Here is a 22,006-nt window from a genome sequence, read left to right on the forward strand (position 1 = left end):
AAAAGCACAAGAGTTTCGCCTCTTGGTATTCTATACTCTTTGTCTGCTGCGCTCCCCCACATGAGCGCCCCTTTGTTTCGTAAAACATTTAAGTAGCTTGTTATAAAAAGTAACATTCAAACTGTTTTATTTATTAACATTGTAGCACATGTAGAGGGAAATATTCCAAAAATGTTCCAGGACAAAAATTGAAAGCATTCAAAGAAACTTTATTGCAATTTCTATCCAAGGTCTTTACGTTACACCAATTTCAGCATGACAGTACAAAGACCATGAATGCTCAGATTGAACAGCAAACAACAAAATAATGAGTCTGTTGTTTCTGAAAATGCACTGCAGTATAAAACCCAACAAAAACTAAACAGGACAAACACCAAACATAGGTAAACTAAAGGATTTTTAATACACTGTACAGCCTTCAATAAAGTGCCATCTTTTCAAGTTGGCATTAAATCAAAATTGACCCCGTTTATTTTTATAATGCATGTTACATGGGATTTTAAGATATATGTATATTTGAATGTATGCTTTAAAATATTTCTTTTTCTGCAGCAAGTGTTGTTTTTTCTTCTGAACTGCAGTTATGGACATCACATTTCTTTTATTCTTTTTAGTCCGTATGAAATACCCGCTTTTCACAAGGGATAAAATCAAGTCCAGTCCTATAAACCACTGCGTAATGTAAGCACTGGTCCAAAGTTTTATAATTAAAACTGTGTTAAACATGATTTGGTCATACATGTCATACATGTTCTGTTGGTTGTATTCTGTTCAAATGTTTGTGCAGTGTTAAAAACTTAAAAAAGGATTTTTTTATGGACCAGCATTGTTTTTGTCTTCAGACTTGGTCTATATATTGTTTTTCTTGTTTGATAACTCTTTTCACTTTGAAGTATGTAACAAAACAAAAGTTACAACACCTGTGCAATTCCATTTGTCATGTTTGGAAATTAATCAAATACTACAAAACTCATTGCTAATATGTGAGGAAGGAATGGTAAAAAACGTTGCAGTATAAAATAAAGAAATGATCGCAATCTCAAACTTCTCAAAATACGTAAAATAAAAACAAAGCTGCATTAACTGTGTTTCAGAGGCAGTTGCGCAATAGTGCACCATTAGTCCCAATGATAACTGTCTGCTCCTGTAGATATTCAAATGCAGAGGAGTAGTAGAAATAAAGTGGGTTGGAAATGAAGGACGAAGAAGGGTAAGAATTCAGATCACAACGCTTCTACCACTGCGAGAACTCTTTTCCTGTAAGAGCGAGATAAATTATCATTGGACAATCAATAACATTTATTTAACAGACACTTATCAAAATTAACTTAACAGTAAGTAATTGTAAACTTAAAGGTCCAATGTGTAATTTTTTGGAGGATCTATTGACAGAAAACAATAATTGACAATAAAATAAACATCACTATGTATTCAGAGCTGTATAAAGATCTTGCATAATGAAGCGTTATGTTTTTTTTACCTTACAATGAGCAAGTTCTATCTACATACACAGCGTGTTCCCTTGCATGGAATTCACCAAGTTGTCTCTACAGAAGCCCTAAACAGACAAAAATGCTCTACAGAGCGCATTTCCTAAATACGTTATCTCCTTCGGCAGAGTCAAAACATGACGACATCATAACCCTGTGTCAGCCACCGCAGTGCTTCGAAAGGAAGAGGTGGAGTGAACCGTTGGTTGCCATTCGCAACCTCATCACTAGATGCTACTAAATTTCGACACGTGACCTTTAAAATATTTTCTATATATTCAGTTTATGTAAAAAAGAGTTACTAGAAAAAAAGTAAATGGAAATCAAATAAAATGGGACAAGATTATAAAATAGATCCAAATTAGTTCATCTTCGGATACAGTGTTTCTGAAAAGTATTTGGACACCAAAGTCACAATTAAAAAGAATTATTTTATAGGATATTAATGCTACTTCTAACCATCAGGTCGCATGATTTTTTTTGTGGATGTCAAGATCACAGAACTAAGGCTAAACGATATAAAAGATAAATACAATATGTGAGAAATCGCTAAATAATGCAATATACAAGATAAAATATGTTTTTTTCTTTGAGTTTAAGCTTAAAACTTTTTTCCCTGCTATCTGCATTGACCTAACACTTTAAAAACTTTAAGAATTAAAATGATTTAGTTTTTGCAAATCTTTGTGATGTGCAATATTTTGATCATGTCTATATACTTGGAACCTTAAGCATGCATATTTTAACTGTCCAAATACTTCACTGGTCAATGCATTTAATCACAGCATTTAAATCATGGATCTATATTCTTACAGAAAATTGGTCGTTCCTTCTGCTGTGGCCAGGCAAAATGTCAATAGTAGAGTAATCTGGTGGTTTCTCAACCAACTTCCCTTGAGATCGCGTTTCTTTCCTATAATTGTCCTCATCTGAACTCCAGGAGTTTCTGCGTGGAGCAGGTGAATAGCTCCTGTCCCTCCAATTAGCACGCTCCAACTCCTCCAGCAGCTCCCCTTTACTGCGAGCCTGTGGACGAGACCACTCTGAACCTGATCCTCCCCTGCGTCCCGAGGAACCTCGACTTCCACGCCTTTCACCCCAGTCTGACTCATCACTGTAGCTGCGGGGGATCTCTCTACGTGAAGTAGCCGGTCCCCTCCAGGAGTCATCACGATGATTACCGTTGCGATTAGAGCTACCGCTGGACTGTCTAGACTGCCTGGGTTTCCCACGGGCACCGTCATTGGCCCGCCGTGAGCTCTGTCTTGCTCGTCCCACGATTGGAGGAAGCTGGATGACCCTGCGCTCCACACCTTGGACGCCCATTTCATCCAGGGCTGACAGCATGCTGGGTGCCCTGGCTGGATAGGATACAGCCTGGGATGGCTGATGCATATATTGAGGTTGATGGTTCTGAAGCGGGACTACTGTGTGATGCTGAGGCTGGAGCATCGGGGCTGCCACTTCCATTCCTCTAACCTGGTTTTCTAGATATTCTAACATCTGCTTATTTCCATGTCCACTCCCATTCACGCTGGCGTTGGTATGGTATCCATGGGGAGGCATGAAGTGTTGGCCAGTCTGAGGGGGAGGCATGGCCATCGGGCCCATGGGATAGTTGTGTTTGGATGGAGGTTCAGAAAAAGAGCCTGTTGGAGGTAAGAGACACATTAGTGTTGTTCCATCGTTCATTATTAAAGCGTATATATGTATTAGCAGATGATTAGAAATAGTCATCTTAACCCGAATACAGTAGAGGGTTTCCTTGAGAAGATGGATTGGAGGCAATAGGAGCATAGATGGGCTGACCATTAAACCATGGCACCATTGCCTTCTTAGCATCACGCATCATCCTGTGGTGCATGACAGCTAAAGACACAACGAACATAAACAATTATAGAAAAGATGAAAATCTGCACAATTTCTTTCTGCAGCAGAATAACAAAAAATATATATTTTAAATGTTGGTAACCAAACACAATTGCCCTCCAGTGACTTCCGTTGTATGGACACAAAACCACTGACACATGTTTCAAAATATATATAACATATAAAGGTTTCGAACAACATAAGGGAGGATAAATGATGAGTTTTTTATTTTTGGGGTAAACAAGAGTAATAGTCAAACAGTCTTGGAGTCAATAAAATTTTACACATTCATACACAAACAGACACAACAAGGACAGAGTTACTGGAAAAAAATACCCTCTTCCGGACAGCAGCAGGTTCGAGGACAACACGGGCAGCGCACATAGCAGCAGCAGTTCTGAGGACAGCACTGGCAGCAGCACACCCCAAACAATATGATCAGAAGCAAAGCTCCAAGAATGATTAACATCACCGTCAGCCAGTCTGAGAAACAGGAAATGTGACCTCATTATCATCTACATGTAAAAGTTTCTCTGGGCCTACAATATTAAAGTTCAATCTGCTAATACTTACGATACACAATGAGCCTGATTTCCTTGTCGGAGTCCCCCACAACATCACCCGCTGCATCGATTGAGCAAAAATACATGCCGTTGTCCCACCACATGACCTCATTGATAACTAGGTCTGCATCTGTAATTCACACACATACAAAATCGTTTTAAATCTATATATAAATTCAGTAGATTATACTGTAATTAAAACATCATGTTCAATGTTCAAGGTCCGGACTCACTGTTTTGTATGTAGATCTTGCGATCTCGATACTCGGGTCCCAGCGTAGCTTCATTCATTCCCCTCTTCTGAATCACTGTGCGCACAGTCCGCTGACTGTCTTGACAATCATTGGCTGGGTCCTGCTTCAGGGCCAGAGCTGCTTGGTACGCTGAAGGAATAAAGAAACGTATAAAAGTCACATAGACTGTCGCGTTCATTTACAGTTGATGTCAAAGGTTTACAAACACCTTTGTAGAATCTTGAAAATGCTGAAAATTTTGGAAAGCTTAAGAGATTTTTTTTAATTAACGTTCATTTTCAGTTTAGTCCTGCCCTGAACAAGTTATTTTACGAAAGAAATGTTAACATGAAGTTCACACCAAAAAGAATTTCTAAAATTAGCTGAGGTCAAAAGTTTACATCAACCTGATTATTAATACTGTATGGTGTTATCTGCACATTCAATGACATTTTTTATGTTTTGTCATAATGTTGTTTAATGGTTTCTTGTTTGTGCGTGGTCATTAAACTATCCACTGATCTTCAAAAAAATTATCCAGCTCCTCCAGAATCTTTTTCAGCATTTCTGTATATTTGACTCATGTCCATCAGTAACAGTTTGATGTTGAGATTCATCTGTTTACATGGAGGACAATCAAGAGACTCATACACAACTATTACAATAGATAGAAACATTCAGTGATGCTCATGAAGGCAACACAATTCATTTAAAGTCAGGTGGGTATAAAACTTACAAAAAATTGTGTGTAAATTGTTATTGTTTTGTTAATATATTTATTTTTTCATTTAGTAGTGTTTTTTAAAACCTATCAAATATACACGTTTCTCAGGAAATTAAATATTATCCATTTACACCAAAAAAACATTTTCAGAGGTATACATCCACCCGACTTTAAACGAATCGTGTTGCCTTCATGAGCATCACACCAACGATGACAAAACATAAACACTGTCATTGATTGTGCATGTTACATCATACAGTCTTAATAATCAGGGGGATGTAAACTTTGCACCTGGAATATTTTTAGAAGTTATGTCATTACTTTTTGGTGTGAACTTTATGTTAACACTTCTTTCGTAAACTTCGTAATTCCTCTTATTTTCCCAAAATTTTCAGCATTTTCCAGATTCTGCAAAGGTGATTGTAAACTTTTGACTTCAACTGTAAGTGTAAGCTTTGCAGGTATATTTTTGATGCATTGAAGCATACAGTACAGGTGTAGCTCTTACCAGTGGAGTAATACTCCAGCACTGGATCCAAACAGAAGGACTTAAATCGCCATGTGACCAGAACATCTTGTGTGTTCGCAGTTGTTGAGTAATCACACCGCAGAAGAACTGAAGCAAACAGAGTTGTGCGTCTCTCTGTCTCAGGAACTGAGACTTGAATAGACAACAGCTCTGAGAGAAGAGAGACAGAGATTGAAATAAACACAGTTTGGATGAAGATTACCTTTTGACCAATTCTTTTTGATGACTTTTCCAAATTATTTGTCATTTTAGGTAGTTCGGACATGTGATCCTAGGGGAGGTATCTATTGGGGCAGAGACCCCACGGCAGACCCAGGGCACGCTGGAGAGATATCAGAATCCCCCAAGTGGAGCTGGAAGATATGGCCAGGAAAAGGACTTGTGGCCCTTCCTAACCTGTTGTCTTCACGAATTGGTCCATAATAAATCAGATGGAGAATGGATGGACAGATGATTGGACTTTTTTGGTGATTTCATGAAGCTTGCACTTGCAAAGAACAATTTTTAGCCATATCTTTTAGCACTAGAACATAGCAAATATAATTGATTTAAGGTTTAATCCATCTTAAATTGGTAATCCTTAACATTGATTCAACATTAAATAAACAATTTATCTACTTTTATCTGGTGAAAATAGACATTTTAATTACACACTTTATTTTAAGAATTAGACGAAAAGGATGTTGATTCTACTTTATCCTCTCTATTACATATTGAATATGTTGCAAATCCGAGTTTATGTTTTCTTAATGTTTTCTCTGATCTTGACGTAGGTCCAATAAAAAAGAAAATGCTGTTTGCTGGTTTCACATCTGCTAGAAAAGCAATGACACAGAATTGGTTCACACCAACTATGTGTAAAAAAACATATTGGATTCACAATCTTGTGAATATAATGTCCTTTGAATATACAACAGCACGTCTTAATAAGGTTAAACCTGTTACTATTGATACCCGGCACCATTTTTGGTCCGATATACTAGAATATATGAATAAATTATAGTCACTTATTTTTTCTTTCTTCTTTCATCACAAAGCAGAAAGCAGGTCTGTTTCCCCCTTTTTATGTCTGGATGTTTTCTTATTTATTTTTATTTATATTTTGCGGGGGGGGTTCGTTGCATTTTGAACAAATAAAAAATGTTGATCACACACACAAAAAAATCCCATTCATGGAAATTTCCTGATATTTCCAGCTTTTTCATGAACGTGGGAACCTGCTGATTGAGTCAATACATTAATCTCTGAACAGAGAGATACCAGATACAAATTATTTGTGTAGATGTCTCTCTCACTACATCCTACAACCCGATAGAAAATGCACACAAGTGACAGAATTTTAGTCAACACAATACTTCATAAACTTGTAAAGTTAATCCAGTTTAAACATTTGTATTTGGTCACGTGATCTGCTTTTTGGCCTCATGTTTGCACCTGTTGCCCATTAGGTACAATTAACAGTAAATACATTCGCCAACTCAGACAGACCATAATAGAAACAAGCCTCCTGTTAGTAACCTTAAATGACATCTTACCTATAGGAAATACGACGAGCACGAGCGCGATCGCCTGGAGCTGCGGCATGTCTCTTCCTTACACGGAAGTTTTTTTGCCGTCTGTTTTCCACCAAAACGCAACAAAATCCACAGTACCATTCAAACGCTAAAACAGGCATACGTTAGTACAATAGCCGTCATGTCATCGTAAAAGGTCTAACGCTACCCAAATATATTCTTCTTACCTATCTTTATAGGAACTCAATGTAAATACACCTTTGCTCTATAGAAGTCGGATTCCCTTCCCCCATCCCAAGATGATGTCACCCAGGATCACACCCCTGAACAGGTGCATCACACACAACAACAGAGGTGTGTCTAGAACAGTACGTGTCAATAAATGCTTCTTTATAAAATATTCGTTTTGTGTGTCCCCTTCGTCCTCTTGCAAATGTAAGTCATCGTTTTAAAGGAATATTGCATTGTTTATTTTGAAGCGTCAAAATGTAGTTTGTCAATAATCCAGTAGAGGGCGGCATTTCTACAAACAGTAAACTTTGTATCTCTGCTTTTATCATTTTATTGTGCAGTGGGTAGTGTTTGCTTGCTATGGTGAGACATTTAGAAAAAAACTGTTAGTATTACATTGTTTTATAATTTTCTTATTAATATGTATCATATAAAATAGCACAAGAAAGATATATCTTCATTGTTAGTTTTTTTTTAACACACCAGTGGACAAAATTGCATATTAGTGTGTCAACTACCCAATAACAAACGGTTAATGCAAGCTTACCCATATTCTTAGATGAGCATTTTTAACTCTAAAAAGTCATATAGTAAACTTTACTAAGGCCATTTTAATTCTTATACATTGTTCCAACTACAATTTCTGAGATTATTATCCGAGATTGAAATCTTGCACATAAATAACGAACAAAATGAGAATAAAGTTGCGGCATTAGCCTACTTATTAAAACAAACGGTCTACAGTAACGTTATTGAACTTGAATTGCTTAGTTATTATTAATAATAATTTCAGTTTAATTCCAATTCCAGTTATTATTAATAAAAAAATGTGCACCGAATAACTATTAATTACACTGTGAGAGTGTGTTGAAAAAAGGGAAATGCAGATGATAGAGCAAAACAGTTTGACCACTAAACACCTGTGATGCCTTGTATGCTATAGTTTCCTTGTATTGTAATCTCATCCTGGCAAGAAGCATCCTTTCCTTTACTTTGTCCTGTCCAGTTTCCTGCAGGGGCTCTGTCTGGTCATTATTGCTGGAAAAATCTCTTATTTGTTGTTTTAAACAGGTTGAAGCAAGAGTAAAGAGTCTTTGTAGTTTGACTTAAACTTGAGTGATAAGGAGCACAGACAAGTTATCATGAATACACAGAGGTTATCAACCGTACTAAAGAAAACATACAGAGAGAAAAGGTTTGTATCAAAATCATTATTTTAAATCATGGAATACAAATGAATGGCACATATTCCCTTGAAAAGCTAAAAGTAGACAGAGTCATTTATGGTACAGTGCAAACAAATACGGAAATATCAGAGACAGTGTCCAGTTACAGTACTTAAGGCATACAAAACATCAAGGAATGTTTACAACACAAACGAGCAAAATAATAAAAACATTATTTGAATATTTTGGAGTCTTTATGTAAAATGTAGTTCACAAAATTCAAGTGCATTGGTAGAGAAGACTACTTTTTACCTAATAAAGTATGAAATGTAAAATTGTAATTCAGGTAAACACAAACACGTTCATACAATAAGTCCCTCCCCTTGATTCTCCATGTCTTTGTAATCCTGTATAATGTGTCCTGATAGATTCTTGGTGTCTGGTGCATTTCTCTTCAGCTTGATGGTGATGTTAACAGTATGATGTCAGTTCAGTCTGATGATGTCACACAATTAAAGTGTCTCTGCTTAGGTGAGTGGTCTGTTAAAAAACATTAAGAGCCACACATTAGACACCCATTAGCATGAAGCGTTTGCTGATGCGTTGTTAGTGCGGCAGTCTTGTGCAGTAATGCAAGCCCATTAGAGTTAGTATGTCAGTCAGAAGATGCCTGAGACGTTAACAACCGTTTTCATAATTCAATGTGGACTTTGACTTACATACATTCTTGTAAAGATGGTATTTACATATCAAAATAAAAAGATGAAAAGTACAAAAATAGGCGGGTAGAATATTTTAATTCCATCATTTAAATAAACATACTAACTTTACTACTGAAACATTTTTACGTTTTCTACTTTGTCACTGCACAGTTGGTTGAAATGGGACCACATGGTGGCATCTCAGTAAACTCTTTTCTTCCTTCCAATGAAATTTTCTCTCTTTCGTCCCCCCTTTAAAGTACAAAAACACCATACACCAACAGGGCAGAAGTTCACAAATAACTCACCAGTTTCCTGGGTTTGTCTCTTTCCTCCCTGCGCTCCTGCAACGTATGGGCAAGCCCGTGAGCCGGCCGTGTGTACGAAAAAGGGCGCATGGCAGGGTCAGCTGTCCTGTACCTTCCATTTTTAAACCTCTCTGCCTCTCTTTCAGAGTACGGAGGTAAAGGATCATCCTCCTCGGGCCGGTTGCTAGGTGACCTGCTATTGTAACAGTCACTGCTCTTCTTGGAACTGCCTTTTGAGGGCGTGTCACTGTCATTGTCAGCCCTCCCACCTCGCTCTCCTCGCTCGCCCCTGGCCTTGCGCTCCAGCAGACTGTTCAGGTAGGTGTCATCATACGACCTCTGACGGGCAGCGTAACGCTCGCTGGCACCGCGCCTTTTAGGCGGTGACGGCGGAGAGTCTTGCCGACGCCAGTCATCGTCGTCTGCATCACGGGAACAACGAGGGCCGTCTCGATAGGATGTGTAATGGTCGCGTGACCTCGGGGCCATTTCGAAGTCTCGCTTAGGTCCTCGAAAGTCACCTCGCTGGCGACTATGTGGGCCGTATGACATGGCAAACTCTTCAAGTTCATCTAGCGACCCCGTACGGCCTCTGGTGTCAAAGGCTTTGCGAGGCAGGTACTCGGAGCGACAGTTCCATCTGGAAAAACAGCCATTATGTTACCATCATAGCCATCATTATGGTTAAGTGTTAAAATATTAGAGCATATTTTGTTCACACACTCAAATTGTACCTGCTGTCATGCTCATCCAAAGAATTATTGCTTTGATAATGTGAGGGGCGAAGCCCATAGCCAATTGATGCAGTTCGGAGGCGTGGCTCATCGCCATGGTCACTGATGGGTGGCAGTGCTTTCCTCTGGATCTGCCTATAGGTCTGCCTGAAGTCTACATCAGCATCATGCAGAGAGCTCAGTTCTGATAGGCTGCCAGCTGCTGACACAATGACATCATTTTAAAGACTTTGAGACTCTTAGCCATTCTGGTACAATAACACCCATGTAAATAACACAAACTCACTGTCATCACCCAGAAAAAATATGTGTCAAGTAAGAAGTTTGGCACTTGGTTAGCATATTTTGAATTCACATGGGCAAGTAACATTTCACTGAAGATGTTCATTCTATATGAATGGAAGGCAATTACATTTACATGCTAAAAAACGACAGCTCCAGGGCATGTTCTCAAGAATGTCATGCCATGTTTAAGTTCAGACCTGGAAGTGCAGCTTTCATCTAGAACGTAGCGGAAGCAAAGGTCGATATCAGGCTTTTCGAATCACTTCACAAACAGTTGGCATTGATAAATTATATACTGTACTATTACAAAATCAAACGTTTCTGATTTGTACTTATGCAACGATTTTATTTCATCTGACTGCACAGCTACTTTAAAAAGCAGAGGAAGGCTACTTTATTCAGTTACAGTATCTACCAGCAGGGGGTCACAAAGAACTATTTGAAAAAACATTCGCATTTGCAATTCTGCAGAAATGACACACTTCCCCTTTACTGGAACATAGATGATAGTCATCATGATGTTATTTCAGATGACCATTGTTTAAGGGTCCCACTAACTGAACTTCACAAATGCCTCCATTCACACACGGTATACAAAAACTGCATACAGGCTTACATGGATGACTGGCCCCCTTGGCAGGGTGGAACTGCGCCAGGTCTCTCTCTACGTAGTACACAACCTTCATAGCGTCCTGACCCTGACTGGCATGGAGTCGATAGCCACTGCGCACTGTGGACACACACAGGTGATCTGTGTGTTGTAGCTATGTCCGTGTTATCACACATCATTCAAAGTTAGTGTACTGTACATTTAGGACACCTACATAGCTTAACCTTACACAGTGCTTGGTTACATAATTATGTGCAAACACTACTGTATACTGAATACTACATAATGTATCAGTAATGAACTTTAAAATAGCCAGGGAAGAATTACACTACCCACAATCTCAATGTGAAATACACCAAATTGCAGAAAACATTTAACAGATTGAGATGTGTTTGCCTACTCTTTCTACACTCTTAAAGGTACTGTGTATGAATTTTAAACCAAATTGCAACTGCAACAACTCCACCTCTCCACCTTTCCTTTCGAAGCACTACATTAGCTGACACAGGGCTAAAATGTCGTCACGTTTTCGCTTCTCCGCCGAAGGCGATAATGTATTTATGAAACGTGCTCCGTAGAGCGGTTTGTCCATTTAGGGCTTCTGTAGAAACAACATGGCGGATTACATGCAAGGGGAGGAATCTGGTGGGTGCCTTTTTAAAATTACGTTTACCAACATAAATGCACAAAAAAGGCTCTCTCTTATCCGACCACAATGACAACCTGATTCTTTTCAAAACCAAGGTGTATGTTACCAGCTGAATGTGAATGTTTAATTTTTTAAGAATGTTGGAAGACTTTGATAATGCATTTCTATAAAACTTCTGTATAATGCCAAAATACTTTCGCATTTGAGAGACGGGGAGGCCAAGATAAAAAAATAAGCCAAGGCATTCCAATAATTTTTGGCATAACATTAAATACATATTGTTATAAAGATGAACAGGACAACGAGCATGTAAAAATGTTAAAATCGCTGTTATCTCTTACCTCCGGCTATATTGTTTTCTACAGAAGGAGGGACAGCAGTTGGTATCAGCTTGGGATCAATGAGAGATGGTGCAGCTGAAGGAACCACAGGAATACCAGGAACGTAATAAGGTTGATACATGGCAATCTGAGGAGCTTGGCTACTCTTTGCCATCTTCCCTGCTTCATATACTGAAAAAAATACATTTTAAAGTTGTATTATTATTTAAGAAATGTGTGTTTCTTGAGGAAAACAGTTGGAGAAAAACAGCAGATGGATTCTTAAGGCTCATTGGGCTTAAAATGACGCTTTGTAATTGCATCACTGAAACTACGTATTGAGATATTGCAGACATGTCATTTGTTTTTTATTACTTACAGTGTTTTGGACAACAGCATGTATCAGGACAGCAGCAGCAGCGGATGTAACAACAACAGGAATGAGGGCAACACTGACACCAGCAGATCCCAACCAGCAACAGAAAAAGGATGCTACCGAGGACGACAACTCCCACAAACACCCATTCTAAGACAAAGACAAGACAGACAGAAGTCCATGTAAAAAAACGTATTTATTCAGACATGAATGCCATGATGACATAAGAAATATCAGGATGTGATGCATCTGAGAGTGACACATAAAACGCATCAGGAAGCTTGGTTTCTGTAGCGACAAAAAGCAGATCCTAAAAGGAAATGCTGACCTGAAATCATTTTTGCCGACAGGATGTAAAGCCTATGATCGTGACCAACCGCAAGGGAGCGTGTGTATGATTAAGACCCCGCTTATCAGGACTTTATACAAAACAAATGACAAACTTCCTCTAGGTGTGGTCTTAAAATTCCAAAAGCATACATTGCAGATAACTTTCTTAGTAAACAGACACATTCTTAATTCACAAGAATGTCTCACAGTGCTTATGGAAACTTCAAAGTATACATTTTGGGAGTATACTGTATATAAATGTTGCACATGTACATTTCCAAGCAAGCTGTGTCCTCAAAATGAACGATATAATTTTGCTGTTTTTTAAATGTTCGGTTATGTGTGGTCGGAGCAGAGGATGAAGCAAGTGAGTTAAAGAGGACCCATGTGAGAGGACCCACTGGAAAGAAAAGAGAGAGAAAAGGGAAAGAACTGGTATGGCAGGCGTACCTGGCATAATCTCCAAATCAAACTCAGGCAGGATGTCATCCAGCACACCTGTCCTACCTGGAAAAGGGAGAAGATCAGACATAAACAGAAGCAGTGGACAGAGCGAGAAAGTTTAAAGAGTCGTGGGCCAAAGCACGTGTGTTATGTGTTAAGAGTTACTCTGTTAGTGGCTGGGATTTTCGCAAAAGTGTAAGCTGAAAGCTGATTTAACACTTGCATGATTTCTGGTTTTAAACTTTGATCTGCCTTTTTGCCTGTTTAGACTAAATCAGGCGCAACGTAAGTTTATCTCATCTCATTGAGGAATGTTACAGCTAAACAAAGAGTGCATGCTGAAACACTATCGGACAAATGGTGTCCACACCTAAATGTAAATTGTATAAAAAAATATTTCTTAATCTAATTGTCGTGAATTGTTTTGTCAATCTCTTTTTATTTATAAACGAATTCTTTATATAGCTCAACGACAGAAACTAATGATATTCTGACATTGCAGATTCCCAGAACATGATTTTGTTGATGTATGCATACAGTATTTATATCTGCCCTGAGCAACAGATCAGGTTCTCCAATATGTACGAAGGGAAGTCGAGGTGCACGGGGGTTTAAAGCAGGGAGACAGCGGAGAAATATGGGAGACTAGACTAATTAATCACACGGCCTCATTGGCCATCCTGAAAGGGGGGAAGGGTTACGGCATCACCACGGAGACAGTGTTGGCATTGTTTGGCATTAAAGAACTGTCCAATCGGCTTCCAACAAAGATCCTCCCTGAGAGAGAAATGAGGGGGTGTCCACAGACGTACAGTCTATTTTACAGAGTATACTTTGTCAATGCCTGAAACGCTGCCAAAAGTAAAGTGCATTCTCACCACCTACCTGACCTTCATTTTCAGTATAAAGCTTGAAACTCAAGAATAAAGACAAATGCTTGGAGCTTGTTGCATTCCAAAATGTGCCAGAACACCACATCCAGAAAAACATTTTCTAAATATGTGCAAACCAAAGAAGAATTTTGTTTTCAACATGTCCCTCCCTGAACAAGAGTGTCACACACAAATATGACCACAGTCAGGGAAGATGTATCCCTGAGTGACAGGAAGTGCTGAGCTGGCAGACAGGAAGAGGAAAAATAGTATCCACGTCTCTGTGCTGTGTGTGGGTTGCCATCGGCTTCTCTACTCTGCTGTTACCTTTAATTAAAGCAACTGTAACCTGAGAGTAGCCTAGAGGAAACCTCACACTGATTCTGAGAGGTACAGGGAATGGGAACAGATAAAGAGACATATATAAAGATCCCTTGGGAGAACATTCAGAATTAGTTTATTTATTTTTCTGAAACATGTGCAGAAGCTGTGTGGTGCATGCCCCTTTAAAACTCACTGCCTTATTTTTTGGGTGATGTGGGAGGTTGCGTGGATGTTCATTATGAGTCTCAAGAGTTTCTCCTCCATGTCCCTAATGATGACCTTCAATGTAATTAAGCTATTTTTTGTCTGACAGCTAAAAATCCCAAATCCAATCATTTAAAAAGTAACAGAACGATTTAAAGGGATAGTTCATCATCATTTATTCACCGTTGTGTCATTCCAAACCTGTATGATTTTTTTCTACTGTAGAAGACAAAAGAAGATCTTTTGAAGAACGTTGGTAACCAAATACCATTGTACCTCATTGACTTCAATTGTATAGACACAAATCCTTTTCTGACATTTCTCAGAATATCTTATTTTGTGTTCAACAGAAGAAAGAGTCATCTACAGGTTTTAAATGACATGAGGGTGAGTTAATTATGACAGAATTTACATTTTTGGTTTAACTGTCCCTTTTAAGGACCCAGTCTTTGGCTGTTTTATAGGCTTTTATTATGTTTTTTTTAACAATGGATTTGGATGTTTCTAATTTAAAAAACTCACATATTTCAATTCTTTTGTTCATCGCTGTCCCACTTCAACCACTTCCCACTTCTTCCAGTTATATAAAGTCCCTCCTTCCAAAACGCTCTGAATGGTAAAGCTGACCGGATCTTTCGTGATTGGCTTGCGCTTCTCAGGCTGTTGTGATTGTTGGTCCCCCTCTCAGTGCACGTGAATTCATAAGCCTTGGTTTTCAGCAATAAACAGCAACAATGCCGTCAACATCACTTTATCAGTTTAAAACTAGTGCATGTGCAAACGTCTATCTTTGTTAGCACATTTTCTTCCTACTATGGTGAGGGAATGACACCGGACCGAATGGCGTCAGACCGGTTATATTAATTTACACCAATAACAGAAGCTTTAGTTTTGCTTTTTTATATCAGACCCGAGTTGGATAATAAAACAAGAAGATTGACTAGGAGACTGCAAACAGGATTTCAGGGGACGTTTCATAGAAGTGTTTTGGACAGAGGTATCAGTGTAATGCACAGAACAGCTTTCACAGCCGATGTTAAAAATTGGTTATTTGACCGTTGGTTATCTTAGAATGTGTGTTGCATAATTTCTTATTACCAGCTGTAGGACTGTGTTGAAAGTGAAAGTAGTTTTGCGCACAGCTCAGTCAAATGTTTACATTTCTGATAATTGAACACTACTCCAGCGGCTCTTCTTCTCCTTTAAGGAAGGCCCCGCCCCTTTTTTGGCGTATTCCTTTGGGCAGAAGTAATTAAAAGCACTCGGTATAGTGACATCATGTACCCAGGAAGTGGAAGGCTCTAGTCAATTCCAGCCGTTCTCTGTTGTCATTGACAAGCAAATTCTGTTAAAGACAATATCTCGCTTGGCACTGAACTTAGAGCTTTGTCATTTTGCAGGTATTGTTTATTCTCTAGCAGCAACATTAAACATTAACTAAAGGTTGAAAAATGGGATCGCAGGGAACGTGCTCTTTAAGGAAAATTCGATCGAGCACGTGATGAATTACATATTACTTATATTACATATAACTGGCACTAGGTATGCATCTTCTATAAATGAAATAATATCTACGGTAAACCATAATTTATTCTGAAACAGGGAATAGTTGATAAATTGTAATCTTACATTCTGCAGACAAACCTTAGAAAATAGACAAACTACATGGTCTGTTTGGAATCCATCTAGATGTAATGAACATTTAATACTTTTATTTACACATATAAGTGTCAAAGTGACAAACCTCTCCATTTATTTGTTTATTTTATTAACTAGCGTGTTTTAAAGCACGCCTGATTCATGGCTGATTGTCTTTAGTAATATTTAAAGATTTGCTTGAAACAAATGATACGTTGAAGATGTTAACTTTTATTTTTAAGCATGTAACAATTACATTTTTAAACAAAGGATCTATTTGCAACCACAGAGCTCTGGACTTCGCTTCCAACATCCCCTAAACTAAGAACCGCCCCTGGTTATTTCTGAATTCAAAGGGGTGTGTTCAAATCCCTAACCCTCATTTTGAGAAACACCCTTATTGTGCAAAATTGCGTAAGCGAATGATTTAAAAGCTCAGCATCAGGGCAAACTGTAAGCAAAAGCAAAACTGAAAGTAGTGACTGGTTGGAATGTATGATAGATATAATAGGGAGTGTCTGATTTAAAGTCTACAGCAGCTCACACTCAATACACCAGATTTATTTTAACCCACGGAGATCCATTGATATTCCTCCACTCCATAAACCAATTAAATTTTGATTACTCAGTGTACACAAGTGGCTTGCTGCACTTCTAAGTATAAACAAAACACTCTCGTTGATCCTCCTGTCTAAGATTAGCTCTAACCCTCTCTCCGTCTCTCTCTCTCTTTGTTATTGTATTTTTCTTTTTTTCTACACCACACAGGGCTGTACTAGAGGCCCCTGCATCTTCCGTCCCTTGAAAACCCCTTTGCTACCATGGTAACGGCTTAAGACGCAGCTTATATTGCTCACGTCAATAACTGCCAGTTATTTACTCTATGTCTGGCATGAGGCATCTGACTTTCCTTTGTCTAGGTGACACAGAAATAACTTAAGCAGTTTGGGTCAGTCACACGGCACCAAACACACAGTTTCTCTCTGCAGTGGTCCTGTCCAGGATGTGTAGAATATGTGAGGCTGTCCCAAACTACCGGGGCTCAGATGAACAATAGAGTCTCTTATTAAGAAAGTGAGGCCTGTTGAGAGGCATGCGCCGTTCAGTCATCACCATGGTAGCGCTTGTAAGTGCACTTCGGAATTCAGACAGGGATTGCTATTAACAATCATTCAGCCACAATAACCAAGCATACACACACAAACAAACATGTTTTGTGATCTACAAAGCTCCTAAATGTTCTTTTTAATTGAAAATCCTTTGATCACAAGTATTAAAAGCATGCGCCTGCCGACTGTTGTTTGAACACTAAGTCATGTTAGACATTTTTGTGTTTGCAGAAGAGGATGTGCTCTTAGAAGACTGACCTTGCACCAGTAGCTCCACCTGGTCTTCATTTATTCCTTCCAAATCATTAGCAATGATAACTTTACAAAAGTATACCCCGCTGTCACCCCACTGCAATTGTCCAATCCGCAGATCTGCTTCTGAAAGAACAGAACATAATACTTATGAAATATTAATACTCCACAAAAATAATTATGAATATATAATTATGTAAATGAATCATTAAAGTCCCTGTGAACCGGAAGTTACGAATGTTTTCTTCCCTATTTTGACACATTTCCGAGTGAAACGGATTATCAAATAGTGGGCGTGGCTTGTTTTCACTGTGATTTGATTGGATGTATAAAAACAGCCGTTTGCATTTGGAACTGGGAGTAGACTGACAGTTGAAGGGTAGGAGTTAACGTAAGCTCGTCCAAGCCATCTAACTTACAATATTTGAAATGGATGGTCACTAGAGGGTGGAAGTACATTTTCAGATTTTAATTGAAGATTTTGAGGGTATATGAATATTAAAAGAGAATGACCCACATTGGTAAGCTATTTACAATTAATGATGCAAGATTTCATGAAAAAATAGGAATTGTAATATTTAATTTCACTGGGACTTTAAACTTGACCAAAAACGACTTTATCTGGGTTTCACAGGCAGGGTCACATTTTATTCAAATCCATTCTACCTGTTTGTATCCCAAACTATAACTTCCAATAAATGTATTTAGTTAGAACTACAGCAGTTGCCTTTGGCACTCACCGGTAATGCGATAAGAACAACACATCATTCATTCTCATTATCTATCTGTAATAATTTGTCTCAACAGTTGAAGTCATTGCTGGAGATGTGTGTGGAGGAGGGAGAACTCTGTTAGCTAAAGTCAGAGGAGAGAGTGTTTGTGTTTGATAAGGAAAGCAGCGGGGGTGTTTTGTGAGACCTTTATGAGGTCCACCCCCCTGACCATTGTGCGACCTAGAAAAAAGCCCTATTAAAGGAACAGGAAAACACAGCACAATCGGCCGGGTTTCCTAAGAGGAACATTACGCACGAGAGTGCTTATGAGGCATCTCAAAATTCAACAAAAGTGTAATAAAATTTTATTTTGTTATACAGGGCCCCAGAACGTATTTGTACCCTCAAGCTACACTTAAAAATGCCTGAAAGGATGCATCTGAAAGCTAATGCTAACTTTTTAAAGTGATGCTATTAAAACGACTTCCATGTCAACTAATTGACCTTTGTTCCGTGTCATTCTGTGTTTGGGATCTGCTAAAGTCACTAGTTAATAAATGAACAGGAACCCCCCTACGTTAGGTTAGGTATTTCCACGTTCCAAATGACAAACACTATCATTTTACGATCATGTTTTACCCCTTGCGTTAACCGTTTCATAAAGTTATAATCAGAGTCAATAAACTATTCTGCCCTATTTACAATACACTTCCACCACAAAACTTCCTCCAGCTAAAAGCAGTTATAAAATACATCAGAGAAGCATTACTGTTTATGATGGAGATGTCTCTTTCTTTGTAATGTTCCGCTAAGGTCACTGAAGCCCCCTGTGCAGAGGCCACTATGCGGACAGTCCGGCTCTTGTCTGAACAGTCCAGATGAGAGGTGCCTCGCACATCAGAGACATGGACCCCCAGGTTCTCTGGAAATGTGAAAGAATCCCGTGTTCGGTCCGTACAGAAGGACTTATACCACCATTGCACCACTGCATTTTGAGTGGAATGGGTGGTGTAATGACACGGAAGGACGATGGGGGAGAACAGCATGGCAAACTTCTTCTCATCTTTCACGATCACTTGTACACCATTAACACTTTGCACTATGAAAACAATAGAGAGAGATTAATAGTGAATGGCAATATATAAACATACAAAAACAATTGGTTTCTATAAACCCTAATAAACACATCAAATTTAGTACCGAAACACGGATTTGGTTGCACCAGTTTATCAGAATTTGCAAAAGCTACATTTTTTATTTAAATGTTTAAAAGTATTTGATTCAGAAATGTTTAAAACTACTTTTCATGCTACATTTTTGTATTAAACACACTATTATGACATAAGTAAAAGTTCTCATAGTATAAGATATTTGTGCTGTACAACTGCTCAAAAGCCAAAAAATGTAAAGTGTCCCATATGTGGGCAACACCCATCAGTAAAGGGAGTGATGTCATTGGGTGTTTCAACATATAATGACTACTGACCTGTTCATGATTAGTATTATGGTGTTTGAGAACCGTAAGTGTAATGGTACAGACAGATATGTGCTCATTACCCAAAGCCCTTTCTCAGACTTTGCTTGACCAACCAGCGGATCAAACAAACCCTAAATTTGCACAGTGCCTCTCTTTAAGAATGCTTAGTCACACCATTCCAAAGGCTATTCACTTTATCAGCTAGAGATTACGAGGTAAGACCACTTGAAAGCACAAACGACTGAAAACATCTGGATCTAGTCAGTCTGAGCATTCGAGTGTGTGTGCCTAACCATGAAAGAGTGTGTTTGTCCAGCCGTGTGTGGGAGATTATGGAACAACAAGATGGACAAAATCAGAGAAGCATCCAAGAGAGAGGGAGAGAGAGAGGGTGAGGTGGGGTGGTTGAGTTAAACTAGAGAAAAGTTAGATTCCATGCTGTGTGGGGTGCATAGGGTGGGGCTGTCATTTTAGAAGAGACATCACAGCCTGTATCTCTGGAGTCTCTGACTGTTTGATCGGGGTGGGGTTGTGCAACCCAAATATTCAGGGAAATTCTTAGAATGGAGAAAGAGTTGTTTAGTCCAAGTAGGGAGGTGTCGTCTCCCACAGATGGATAAGTTTGTTTCAGCCCAACTTCTCATCAAAGGGTGGAGCGCAGCAAGAAAAAATATACAACAGCCTGTCATCACAGATCTCTACGAGAACCGTGTTCATGCATTGTTGCCTGACAGGAAATAGAGCAACTTCCTGAGCATTTTCCTGGTGTACTTTTGGAATGATCATGTTAGTGAGGGGAATACATTTGAGATTTCTGCATTTCATTCTATAATACTTGGTTGAGGGTTCGGGGGTCCTCCTTTTGTCCTCTCTGTTGCCTGTTCGACTCATTGTTTGGCATTAAAGTGAACCCCCACCCACCAGAACCCAGTGCAGGAGGGGGAAGTTGAGGTCCCACCAATAATATACACTCAGTCATCCACGAACGCCCAATTAGGTTCAGGAGATTTAAACCAAGCCGTTACTATCCCTCCACTTGATCTCCACCATGTTAATATGTATTAATAAATAAATAACTGATGCTATTTATAAAAGTATTGTATAATAATTATAAGGAGGTATTATTGTTAATAGTATTGGGCTGCAAACCAACTTTTCCCAACAACATTTAAACACAGTTTATCTATAATGAGCTTTATCTATTTGGTTTACCTTTAACTTTTATGTTTATGTAAATAAAAAATGCAAAGTTAGCCAATGAGCTTCCGATTTAACAGCCATCACATATGTTGTATTGTGACTGTTTCATGCACACTTCAAAAACTGATATAATGCAGATTTACAGGCTGACAACACATTCCCACAAATCTTTTCCACAACAATAACTCGGGGGTTTATATTTACTGGTGCAGAATATCACGAAATACAAGTAAAATTAAATATTACTTATGCAGACAGACATTCAATCAACAATAATCGAATGCTGAACACAAGTACACATTCCTTTCCGTCTGTTTTAAGTTAAATTATTAGATTTCATTCTTTGATTCTTTAACAATAAAAAGATCATATTGAAGTTTCTTTTTCAAACGATTCTTTAACATATGCATAATTTTAATTTGTAAATAGTAACAGTTATTTTATTTTATTTTCTTGTTGAAAACCTCGCGCCGTCCCGTGATCTAAAAATAAAACCGGTGTCTGAAACTCGCAACCTGTTGCACTTTATAGATGCGTGTAGTTTGTTGCGGCATGTCTCATATTTCTATACAGAAATAAAATGTAAAGCAGATTGAAACTCACGTGAAAACAGTATAAATAGAATCCAATGATCGTGTAAGAAAAGCATGATGTAGTTTGTAGCGGTTCAGTTGTTTAGATATCTAGTCCATCTTCCCCGGACTGTTATTCGCTTCATCTATGCTGCGCCGCTCAGAGTGAACGGACTGTACCACAAACAGAACGGGTGGGGACAACTCTGAATAACAACTGACACCCTGAAACACCTAAATCTGCTGAACGGCTTTTGCTGTGTCGATCATATATATTGATTTAATGCTTTGTACATAATGAAAGCGATCGAAACGATTATCGAAAATTACTTTGCATGACACTCAGTTAAAGCAGTTCACCTATCATCAAACATGGATGCATCTACCAGGAAAATGTATAAAAACTACATAAAACATTGAAAAAGAAATTATAAATGAAAAAGGAAATGTTATATAAAGCAAAGAACAGTGCATTTCAAATAAAAAGTATGGTCAAAGGTAAAATAAGAGGCTACAAATATTGGTTGATGTTTCAAAAACACATTTTATTAAAAACACTAATAACATAA

The 22,006-nt window shown here is 38.4% G+C and overlaps 2 protein-coding genes across 7 annotated transcripts; both read right to left on the reverse strand.

Moving 5' to 3' along the window:
* Positions 1 to 147: 147 nt before the first annotated feature.
* ildr1b (immunoglobulin-like domain containing receptor 1b) lies at positions 148 to 7,304 on the reverse strand. Of its 2 annotated transcripts, XM_056755832.1 has the most exons (9): positions 7,150 to 7,304; positions 6,944 to 7,070; positions 5,388 to 5,558; positions 4,156 to 4,305; positions 3,933 to 4,052; positions 3,696 to 3,842; positions 3,234 to 3,359; positions 2,304 to 3,139; positions 148 to 1,257 (listed from the first exon to the last, which is right to left on the reverse strand). In XM_056755832.1, the coding sequence occupies exons 2-9, from the start codon at positions 6,990 to 6,992 to the stop codon at positions 1,219 to 1,221; spliced, it is 1,638 nt and encodes a 545-aa protein (XP_056611810.1). In that variant the 5' UTR covers positions 6,993 to 7,070; positions 7,150 to 7,304; the 3' UTR covers positions 148 to 1,218. The 2 variants fall into 2 exon arrangements, with proteins under 2 accessions (XP_056611810.1, XP_056611809.1); XM_056755831.1 differs by having other exon boundaries at positions 6,944 to 7,224.
* A 699-nt stretch (positions 7,305 to 8,003) lies between these two features.
* Positions 8,004 to 21,578, reverse strand: ildr2 (immunoglobulin-like domain containing receptor 2). Of its 5 annotated transcripts, none has more exons than XM_056755852.1 (10): positions 21,469 to 21,578; positions 18,958 to 19,287; positions 17,482 to 17,601; positions 13,083 to 13,139; positions 12,306 to 12,452; positions 11,948 to 12,118; positions 10,964 to 11,077; positions 10,063 to 10,261; positions 9,329 to 9,968; positions 8,004 to 8,859 (listed from the first exon to the last, which is right to left on the reverse strand). In XM_056755852.1, the coding sequence occupies exons 1-10, from the start codon at positions 21,512 to 21,514 to the stop codon at positions 8,824 to 8,826; spliced, it is 1,860 nt and encodes a 619-aa protein (XP_056611830.1). In that variant the 5' UTR covers positions 21,515 to 21,578; the 3' UTR covers positions 8,004 to 8,823. The 5 variants fall into 5 exon arrangements, with proteins under 5 accessions (XP_056611830.1, XP_056611829.1, XP_056611831.1 ...); XM_056755851.1 differs by having other exon boundaries at positions 10,063 to 10,264; XM_056755853.1 differs by lacking the exon at positions 13,083 to 13,139 and having other exon boundaries at positions 10,063 to 10,264.
* Between the last annotated feature and the right edge of the window lie 428 nt (positions 21,579 to 22,006).

Source organism: Triplophysa dalaica, chromosome 8 (assembly GCF_015846415.1).
Source record: "Triplophysa dalaica isolate WHDGS20190420 chromosome 8, ASM1584641v1, whole genome shotgun sequence".
Lineage (NCBI taxonomy): Eukaryota > Metazoa > Chordata > Actinopteri > Cypriniformes > Nemacheilidae > Triplophysa > Triplophysa dalaica.